Source organism: Malurus melanocephalus, unplaced genomic scaffold (assembly GCF_030028575.1).
Source record: "Malurus melanocephalus ecotype Western Australia unplaced genomic scaffold, MMel_1.1 scaffold_367, whole genome shotgun sequence".
NCBI classification, from domain to species: Eukaryota; Metazoa; Chordata; class Aves; order Passeriformes; family Maluridae; genus Malurus; species Malurus melanocephalus.
In genome coordinates, this window is record NW_026623599.1 from 687657 (window position 1) to 698279 (window position 10623).

At 54.6% G+C, this 10623-nt stretch overlaps 1 protein-coding gene and 1 long non-coding RNA gene across 2 annotated transcripts in view; both read right to left on the bottom strand.

The window, feature by feature from the left end:
- TFAP2C (transcription factor AP-2 gamma) overlaps positions 1–390 on the bottom strand; it is an 8034-nt gene extending 7644 nt beyond the window's left edge. The window contains exon 1 of the mRNA XM_057378609.1: positions 136–390. Coding sequence (XP_057234592.1) covers positions 136–183 — 48 coding nt within the window. The 5' untranslated portion in view covers positions 184–390. The remainder of the gene's footprint in view (positions 1–135) is intronic.
- Positions 391–1738: 1348 nt separating this feature from the next.
- Positions 1739–3641, bottom strand: LOC130580851 (uncharacterized). The gene is made up of 2 exons (XR_008966160.1): positions 3577–3641; positions 1739–2977 (listed from the first exon to the last, which is right to left on the bottom strand). It is a non-coding gene; the product is annotated as an uncharacterized LOC130580851 (long non-coding RNA).
- Positions 3642–10623: the final 6982 nt, after the last annotated feature.

Below are 10623 nucleotides of genomic sequence, written 5' to 3' on the forward strand. Positions count from 1 at the left end.
CCCGGCCGGCAGCTGCGGGCTGCGCTGGGAGCGAGCGGGGCGGGCGCGCAGCGCGGCCCGGGGGCGGCGGAGCCCCGCGCTGCCCCGCGCAGGACCCCCCTTCCCCAGCGGAGACCCCTCCCCGCGGGCTCTCACCTCGCAGTCCTCTTCGTACTTGACATTATCTGCTAGTTTCCACAACATGGCGTCCAGCGTCCGGACCAGGTGCGCGGTGCCGCGGACAGACGAGAGCTCGGGCCCCCCCCACGGGCGGTAAATCCACGTCGGCGCTGGGGAAGAGGAGCGGCCCCCCGGACGGAGCTCAGTTGGCAGGCATGAAGGCAGCTGACGGACTAACCCTCCGCGCTTATGGTCACTCGGGTTTTTTTTCCCTGCCCAGACGCCCTTAATGGCAATAGGATTATCCTAACTCCTCCCCAGGGATGGCTCGGGCGCCGCGGCCGCCAGCCACTCAGGAGGGAGCGCGCAGCCCCAAGCCACTCCTTCCGCGCCCGCGGAGTTTGGGTGGGCGGGCAGCGCGGAGCCGGACTCCCCCTGCCGCCCCCGGAGCGCTCGGGGGTCGGTGCTGCCCTGAGGGGAAGGGGTCACGCGTGGGCATCCCCCGCACCCGCACCCCGGGCTTCCCCGGGTGCCGGATCATTTTTGGGGGTCTGTGGAAGCAGTGCCGGGTGTTCCCCGCTCCCCCACGCGTGGAAGAGTTTGTTAAAACCCGCCGGGGGGGCGCGGCACCGCTGTCCCCACATTCGGGAAATTTTGGGGGAAATAAACTCTGAAAAAGTCCTCGTAGCAAAAGCGAGAAAGTCCGACCCCAGCCGGGACTTCATTTGCATAATTGTCAAGAGTTTGAATTACTGATTACAACTTGTAAGCTACCAATGTTTAAGGTATAATTTACTTAATGATCCGACAAGATTATTGCAGTGTTGTCGAACCCCCGGTAGGTAAAGCAGCCCTGATTCAGCGTCTCCGATCCGGRGCTCTGTGAATTGTGCGACTGGTTCCTCGCTCCAGGTTTTTTTCTTTTATTTTTTTACATTTTTAAACGAAAATCCCGCCTGTCTAATCTTTTCGCGCGAACTCGAGGCTGGGGAAGCAGGTGGGAGGTGAGACAGGCATTTTCGGACGCCGTGAGCACACTTTCATCTAAGCTTAGAAAATACTTCCCTGCCAAATTGCTACCTTTCTGCAGGCATTTGATCTATGCAGTTATGTGTGTCAGACGAAATGAACATCGTTTTCAAAAGCAACGACTTCTCCCAGTGTTTTAAGGTGCATCCGGATCGCTGCTCATTTGCATGAGAGGAGCAAGTGTTTGTTTATTGTGGCACAGACAAAAGCTGACCCTGGCCAGTGCTGGTGCGGAGATCTCGGCTATCAGTGCCCGGGGACTGAGAGCTGCTATTAAAGGCCCGAGATAGATCCAGTCTCCAGATTAAAACAGTTCACACTTCGCTCACTTTCCCCCCCCACCCCTAAAGATCAGGGAAGAAATATAACAAGAACGCTAATTAAAAAAAAAAAAAAAAAAAAAAAAAAAAATAATCCAAACATCATAAACCCCTCCATCCGACTAAATGAATGATCTAAAAATAAACCCCAGGAGGACGGGGGTGCTGGAAGTAACTGTTGGAGGTGTTATCTGCCTTATCTAGCACGCAGGTGCTGATTTGCAGCAGTCGCATAAAGCCCATCATCATCAGCGACTCCACATTATCATTTTTGGTGGAGTCTCTATTTATTTATTTTTTTTTTTAACGACGGTGTTTTTCTTCCAGGGATGTTTCTTTGAAATGCAGTTCGCGACGATTATTAGCGAGTGTGCTTGCGCTGCTCCTGGCGTCATTAAGACTACGAATCTAAATAATAAAATGCAGGGGGAGCTTAAAGTTCATTTGTATTAAAGAGACAAGATGGATTTAGAAAAGAAACGAGGAAGGGAATCGTCGAGCTTCCCGCGTTTGGGATCAGCTCTTCTTCCTTCCAAATGAGAATTGCAGCAACTTTGGTTATTTTTATTATAAAGTAAGAAGCCAGATTTTCTCTCAGCTCAGAAATGTCACACTGAGAAGCGAACAGGATTTTTTCATTCTTTGGAATTGCCATCGCCTGAACACCTTCGTTTTGGTGGCCAAAATCACGAAGGTGAATTCACATTCTCATTATTTATTGTGTATATATGAATAACATTTATAAAGAGCAGCGTGGAGGAGGATGAGGGATGTGTAAGAAATTACCTAAACAAGGCGACCACAATAAGCACTTGGCTTCCTAAAAAGCAAACCGAGAGAGCGGAGAAGAGGCAGAACACGACAAAGTTTGAGGCAAACTTCCCGGTGCATCCACTTGCTCCTCGCTCTGCGCTCGCAGCCGCTGCCGGGGAGCGGAGCAGGGTCTGGGCTCCGCGGGGAGCGCTCGGGCAGGGCAGGGAGAGGGAAGGAAGGGAAGGGAAGGGAATGGAAGGCAGAGCAGGGCAGGGGCGGGCACTGCCCTTCGCCCCCGCCGGGTGCCCGGCAGGTGATGGACGCGGCCCCCGCCCCGGCTGCTGCCGGCCAGCGATGCTTTGGAGCAATAAACGCCCTGGCACCCGGGCAGCTCGGCTGGTCCGCTCTTCTCTGAGGGGTCAGGGACGGGGATAGCGCTGTTTGAGCTGCTCCCTCTCCGGAGCGTGGCTTTCCGCAGCGCTCCGCGGTTCTCTCAAACCAGGAGCCGGGGGTCTCCGCGGAGCTCAGCGGCAGCAGCGCCCGGAGAACTCTCCATTTCCAGGATTCGCCCGGAGAACTCTCCGTTTCCAGGATTCGCCCGGAGAACTCTCCATTTCCAGGATTCTCCCGGGCACAGGGAAGGCGCAGGCATCCAGGGCTGCTGCAGGGACACCCAACCTCCCTGGACACGCCTTGAGAAACGGGGCAGAGCTGTGCAGGGTCCGAGCAGCAGCCAGGGAGGGAGGTTGCTCCTGACAGGTGGCGGCTTTTATTTACTTATTAAAAATAATAATAACAATAAATTATTTTTAAATGAGTGCTCTCACTTCGGGGATATCCCCTGATTCCGAGCGGGAGAGGCGCCGTGCTGCATGAGTTCTGAGCTCCCTTTTTGACGAGGATGCAGTTTCCCATGGGGACCACGAAGCACCCCCAGGCGTGAACACGCTTCGGGAGGGGAGCCAGAGCCCACTGCTGCGCCTCTGTCACAGCCAGTAGTTTTCCTATTTGGCAGCAATTAAAAGAGAGCGTGGGGATGCTAATTAGTTACATCCCTCTTCCTCTAAAAATTATTTAAACACACACATATCTGTGTTGTTAATGAGGCTGCCGCAACCTGTCCGGATTGTCGCCTCGGCTCCTGCCGAGCTCCACAAAGGCAGCTGCTGCCCCGCGGCCCCGGGAGACTCCGCGGAGCTTCCCCAGCGCGGCCGCGGCAAAGCGGGGCGTGCCCCCCATCCCATCCCGATCCGACAGAGGGGCAGGACCCCCGCCCGCAGCCCAGAGCCGGGGGCAGAGCTGGGGGGCTCAGGGGGTCCCGGGGGGCTCAGGGGGTCCCGGGGGGCTCAGGGGGTCCCGGGGCCGCGGTACATACGTGCCAGGCGATGCTCCGCAGCAGAGCCGAGAGCAGCCGCCCCCCCGAACATCGGGGCGCGGAGCATCCCCACCGCATCCCCCTCCCCTTGTCCTCCCCCTCCTCGACCCCGGCCGCCCCCTGGCCCGGGAAGGCACCGAGACACGGCCCTGCCCGCCCGTTCCCGCTGCCGGATGGATCCCACGGGCCGCGGCACAGCCGGCACACTTTAAATCTTTTTTTTTTCCCGCTGCTCCGCCGTTTCTCCTCCCTTCACAGCCCCGCGGGGGATGCGGGGGGCGGTGTGTGTCTGTGCCCGTGTTTCCCCGTGGCTGCTGGCACCGGAGCATCCCCGAGCTCCCTGCCTGACTGGAGCTTTGTCCTTTCCCTCCGCTGTGCCCCCCTGGCAGGGCAGCGGCCGCTCGGGAGCCGCGGGCGCACCCGCAGAGCCCCGGGCTGCCCCAGCTCCCCGAGGCTCCCGCAGCCCCGGGCAGGCAGCGCCGGGCCCCGCCGGGCTCTGGGCACCTGCCCCGGCGTTCCGAGTGCCCARGGCCAGGTTGGCCGGGGTTTGGAGCAGTCTGGGCTAGCGGGAGGTGTCCCTGCCCAGGGCAGGGGGTTGGAACCGGGTGAGCTTTGAGGTCCCTCCCATCACAAACCATTCCRTGATTCCGCTCGGGGTGCAGTCAGCACCCCCGGGGCTGTGAGTGGGCTGGTGCCCCCAAAAGTGAAGGTGATGGGGAGTGGGGAGGGGCTGCACTGCCAAGCACTGATTCCTATTCCCTGTCTCGCCTTCCAGCTCGCACCTCTGCAGGAAGCAAGAAGAAAGTGCCCACGCTGGTGCTGCTTTTCCCCCAGCCTGTTCATTTGCTTAATAAACACGATCCCAGCTCTGTTTTGTCGCTGCTCCTTCCCTCCGGAGCTGGAGGAGCAGAGTCCCCCGGCCATGGCGTGCCCTGAGCCCGCAGCACAGAGGATTTTAGCAATTGCTGGGCACAAGTGACAGCTTTGGCACCGGCTGCTTTTGGGCCCTGGGTGAGATGCTCCATGGCATGTGGCAGAGCTTCAGCAGCGATGTGCAGCTGCCTGGGGCTCCTGCAAAGGAGCTCCTCTGGCTTTTGTAGCGAGGATTTCTGTCAGGCTGGATGGAGATGGATACCTGGGAGAGAGAGAGTTCACAGGAACCAGCAGCCACAGCGAGGGACAGGGCAGGGGAACATCCACTCCCTGCCTGGCCCTGTCCTTGAGGCAGGGGGTGACCACAAATATGACAGCAGCTGCATTTTACCTTGCTCTGCTCATTCCCAAAGCAAGGACAATAATCCCAGAGCTGGATTCTAATCTGGTGGGACACAGAGAGAAGTGAGAGCTGTGGTTCCTCATCCCATCTCTGTCCCATGATCCTGAGGCGCCTCCTCAGGGCTCTGACATTTTGCCTGCAGTGAAATGAGTTCATTCAGAGGAGATGCCCTGATTTTTTCAATTCCCTCCTTTTCRTGTCCATCAGGAGCTGTTAGCAGAGGGTTTCTCCAAAGGCTGTCACCACTGGACTGTGTGTAATTGATGTGTTCTCTATTGTAGGAAGCAGGCTCAAAATAAATGATCAAAAACCCCCAAAAAAGTCAAAACATGAGAATGCTACAAGTGAAATCAGGGTTAATATATTGAGCAAGGATCTTTCCTGAGAGTAAAAAGATGAACAGGCTCTTGGCACAATAGACATAAATCATGTTATAAAGCATAAATGTTGGTGATGATTGTTTCATGCACACAAATGCTGGGGCAGAATGTTGATGTTTGGGAAAGGTTTCCCCATGGACAGAAATGGGCACCAAATGTTTTTCCACCCCCAACTCTGCTGCCTGTGCACCTTCAGGGTATCAATCAAGTGAATAAAGTGTGATTTTTAAAATACTCCTCCATGGACATCCATAGACACACATAGACAGAGCAAGATCCAAATCCTAATAGGAAAATTATCTAAAAACCTTCCAAAGTGTTTTTGAGCACAATATAAATCAGAGATGCAGCCTCCATGCAGGAGGGAAGGAATTTACAGAGCATTCAGTTGCTTTATTTCCAGTTACCTTCCACTCTTTAGTCTTCGGGGGTGATGAAATCAGTAAACTGACCTTGATGTGGGGACAATGGGTCATGTGAGTTGAAGCTGAGGATTTTCCCTGTAGGCAATTTAAATAAGTAAAGAAAACGCATTCAGTTGCTCTCTTACTTCCATAGTCCCGTTTCTCAAAAACTCATAATCTTTCTAAAAAAAACCGTTTTTCCTGGAGTTTTCCAAAAAGCTCAGATATCAAGACAAAATCTTGAACTGTATCATGAATGGAAGAAAAGCTCCCTCAAGGAACTGATTTTGGTTACTCAAGCAAACACATGCAGAGGCTGAGTGGTTTTTTTATAGATAAACTCGCAGCAGTTCTATGCTGCATGAAATCTTTTGCCCACTCCTCTGCAGCCTGACCTGGCCCATTATCCTGTCCACAAAACCAATTCACAAAGATTCCAAAGCTGACCCTAAACCCGGGCTTTGATGGACTCTGGGTCTACCACACTTGGTCCAGATCAAATCTGGACTGTTGGGTGACCTGGGTGTGGGGAGAGCTGGGATTAACAGTGCTGGGAATGTGGCCTTGGATGGTAAAGAAAGACTTGGAGGGATGTGAGAGGAGCTGCTCCTCTCTCTGGGATGGGGAAATTTGACTTTGGAGACCCATGGGACAAGGCTCTGTCAAGGAACATCTCAGAGAGCAGGAAAGGCATTTTTTACAGTGAGAATTGTGGTGGAACACGATGGACGGTGCCTCTGGAAGCCAACCCTGACCCTGGGAGCTGAGGAACCAGGTCACCACTTCCWCGAATCGAAAACAATCGCAGCAGCGAAACAAAACCAGCTCAGCTCACCAGATGCAAATGCAGCGGCAGACACGGGCCCCAAGCAGGTCAAGCTGCACCCATGCAAATGCTGGGCTAGCCCAGAGCTCAGCGAGGTGGCCAGGCCGGGTGGCTGCAGAGTGACCCGATCCCAGCCCGGACCGGCTCTCGGGCTTTGTGGCACAGCTCCCCGAGAGGCTGCGGGCTCCCGGACCCCGCGGTGGGATGCGTTTTATCCGCGGAGCTCCGCGGGGAGGCTGCGCAGCCGGAGTAGCCCSAGGGGAGCTTTGGCAGCAGAGCCGGAGCGATAAAGCGCTGCTCTTGTGTAAACACACARAACACCGGCTAAAGTGCTCTTCTGTCAGCGGAGCTTAGCCCGCCGGGGCTCTGCCAAGGGAATCTTCCTTTCGGCCGGGCTGTGGAGCTGCTGGGGTGAGGCTGGAGCCGCTCAGCGCAAACAGAGCCGGGCCGGGGCTGTTCCCATCTCCCGATCGCAGGGGACAGCGGTCACTGCTCTGTCCCAGATGTCAGAAAAGTCCCCACAACCAGGGAAATGAGGCCGTGAGGGTCCCCCAGAGCCCCCATCCCCTGGGAATAGCCGGGTTCCTCGCCCATGCCCAGGCTCCGGCTGCCCCTTGCGCCCGGGGCTCGTTCCAGCCAAGGCAGCCAAAGCTGTGCCAGCCCACGGTGCATTCGCAGAGCAGAGAGCGCTGCTCGATGGCAGAGGGTGGCGATGGACCCGGGGAGGCTCCCAGGGACGGCAGGGAGGGATGGGCTCACACTCATGCAGATTCTGGGACTCTGGATGGAAGAGCCCCACGCTGTAGAGTTTTCTGTGCCAAACCGCGCTAGCCGAGATGGGGAACGGCCTGAACACACTCCTTTTTAAATCCCAAGCCCTCCCTCCCTAAAAACCCCTCCTCAGGTGCTCCAGAGAGTGTGCAGTGTCCGTGAGCCTCCTCAGTGGTGAGGATGCTGTCTGCACAAAAGCAGCAGAGGAGAATTTACATTTTCGGCAGCCCCAGACCGAAACTCTGCCCCGCTCTGCGTGTCCCCAGCAGCTCCACACCATCCACACACATAGGCAGTGCCATGTCCTGCTGTCCCCGCCGTTTGGGATGCGGTGTTTCCTTGTTTGGAGCGGGGAAGCAGCAAACAGGGACAGGTAAAGGATGAAAACCTCCAGTTGCTCCTGCCCCAAGCTGGCTCCGGGAGCTCTCACCGTGCCAGGGACACCAATCCCCCCCGAGCAGGCACAGAGCAGGGCTGGCACATCCCGGAGCCGCTGGCACATCCCAGCAGGGCTCAGGAGAGCTCTGCTCCCTCCAGACGTGCCCACGGGGGATCGCTCAAAGCAGGAAAGCTGCTCTGCAAAGGGGCGATGCTGACTCTGAGCAAAGGCTCCTCTGGTCCCAGGAAAGCCCTGGGTGGAGGCCGTGGCTCCGGGCGAGCTCTGCAGAGGGTTCTGGGCTCCCCACGCCCACAGCCCCTCCAGGCTCCCGTCTCAGGACAGTCTCCCCGCACCGTGCAATTGCTGCTCCTTGTAATTTTCCCCGAGCTGGTGCCATTGCAAATGCCATCCTTATCTCCCTAAGTACAGCTCCTCTCCCGAGTCGTTAACAACGTCACACAGCAATTTGTTACATAAGCTCATTAAGGGTTTTTTGTTTTTTTTTTTTAAATGTATCCATGTTAATAGGAGCATAAATATGGAAATCTTAATTTCAGACCTGTCTCCGAAAGCATTAGCTGGGAAACTGGTCTGAGAAAAAGCAAACAGGGCCCGGGAACACCCAGGGAACTCTCCAGGGTTTGATGAGTGAGCAAGAGTGGGGCTGCCAAGGGTTGTGCTCCTCACTGTTCATCACATGAGACCCTTTAAAAACTCATTCTCCACAGACAACCTTCAGCAGCTTTTCCCTGTCCCTCCCACCTCAGTGACAGGCTATTTTTATTGTATTTTTTTTCTCGATTAACACAAATGAAAGGGCTGTGGCTCTCCAAAGCAAACAGCAGCGTTGGCTGCAGCCCAAGRATCCCCAGTGAGTGTCTGTACCTGGCAAGGTGCATTCACAAAGGGCTCTGCACAATCCCATCCCCTCTCCTTTTCTGCAGCATTTACAGCACTCTGCGCTGTTTCAGCACCTTTAATTTGGTGATTTAACTTAGCAGAACATTTCCACACCTCGGGATGYTTCCCTGCAATGATCCTGAAGGAAAGGAGCTCTCAGACCGGATCCTGTGCTCTGCTGCCTCCAGGAGAGCRTCCCCAGGAGCTGCTGTGAGCTCTGCACCRTTCCAGAGGCWCTGGAACACCTCTGTGCCCCAAAAMCACTCGGGRCCTGCAGGAAAAGTTCACATTAACWACARTGATATGRAGCTGGGCTGCCAGGAGATGCCAAACACACTCTGAAGACATCCAGGGGCAAGAGGAGCAGCTCCATGCCCGCATTGATGCAAACTGGCTCAATATTTTGATGGCTTTTTTTCAATATTTCAATGGTTTTTACAATGTTTTGATGGTTTTTCAATGTTTTGATTTTTTTTTCAATGTTCCGATGTTTTTTTCAATATTTTGATGTTTTTTTCAATGTTTTGATGGGTTTTTCAATATTTCGATTTTTTTTTCAATGTTTTGATGATTTTTTTCAATGTGTTGATTTTTTTTTTTCAATGTCTTGATGGGTTTTTTTTCAATATTTCGATTTTTTTTCAATGTTTTCTTGTTTTTTTAGGGCTGATGTGGCCGGGGTGTGTGCTGGAGCAGGGCAGAGCGCTGTGCTGCTGTCACACCGTGCTCCCCTCTCAGCAGGGATGAATGAACAAATGAACAYGTCCCTCCTGGGATAGCAATGCCCAGATTTTGGCACTGCCCCTGGCCCCAGGCTGCCCTTCTGTGGGAACTCAGCAGGGCCAAGGARGGAGAGGGGGAATTGTTCTCTTCCTTCTCTCAGACTCTCAACAGCATCACCCAGCTCCTGTCATTTACCGGATCACTCCGTGAATTCTGCTGTGAATTCTCTGCTGGATTAGGGTTCAAGCGGCTCCAGAGGACTCCCATGGGGACCAGATGCCCAACAGGGATCTCCAGCCTTCAAATCCTCCTTCTCCTGGCTGAAAGTGAAGTTTCAGCTTTGCTTTCCCAGGTCAGACACGCAGAACATCAAAATRCACTTCCCTGTCCCATCACTGGCCTGGCCGGGTAGAGAGGGAGTTCCTGGGCTTTGGGTTTGGGACAAATCTCCCTCCTGGCATAGCTGGGGCTGGGGACAGCTCTCCTGAGCTCGGGCAGGACCTCGTGGTCATGGAAAATGCTGTCCACAGCCCCCACCCTGCAAACGGCTCCTCCTGTCATTGTCACCGATTGTGAAATGCTGCAGTTGTTAATTAGGCAATAATGACCACTGGGAAGGGCATTTCCCGGCTGGCAGCTGGAGGTTCCTGACCTGGCAGGTCGCTGTCAGTCACCCAGGAGTTACTAAGCACTGAGGAGAAGAGAAGAGGACAGAAAAAGGGTAAAATCTTTATTTTTTGAGCGCTCCTGCACTGTCCTGCCCAGCAGGGAGAGAGGGTCGGGCTGCCCGGTGTTCCTCTGCTTTCTGCCCCTCTCTTCCAGTTACTCCCATTTCCCAATTTATTAAACAGGACATTAAATATTCAAGGATTAGCCCATTTTTTTTAATATCTAGCTAAAAGGTGAAGCTGCAATCAGCCAGAAGCTGGGCTGCTGCCGGGACTGTGTGTACCGATCCCTGCCCACTTCCAAAGGGAGGATTTACACCCACTCCTCTGCTTCCAGATCGGGACCTTTGTCCCGTTTCACCCCTCTGGTGTTTCAGTGCAGTGGCTTCAGCAGGTTGATTAAACTGTGAATTCCTGCATTTCCCCAGGGCTGACCCCGCAGAACCCCGTGGTTGTGTTTTTGGTTAGGGACAGACAGACTCTGGACCTCTCCAACCTCCCCCAGGCCAGAGATCATGGCCCAGGGCTGAGGGACCAGCAGCAACAACAATTAACATCCTGTGTCCTAATTCTCCACTCAGAACTGAAAAATGAGTGCTCTGAAGGTGAGCAAAGGAATAACCTACCTTCCTTCCTTCCTTCCTTCCTTCCTTCCTTCCTTCCTTCCTTCCTTCCTTCCTTCCTTCCTTCCTTCCTTCCTTCCTTCCTTCCTTCCTTCCT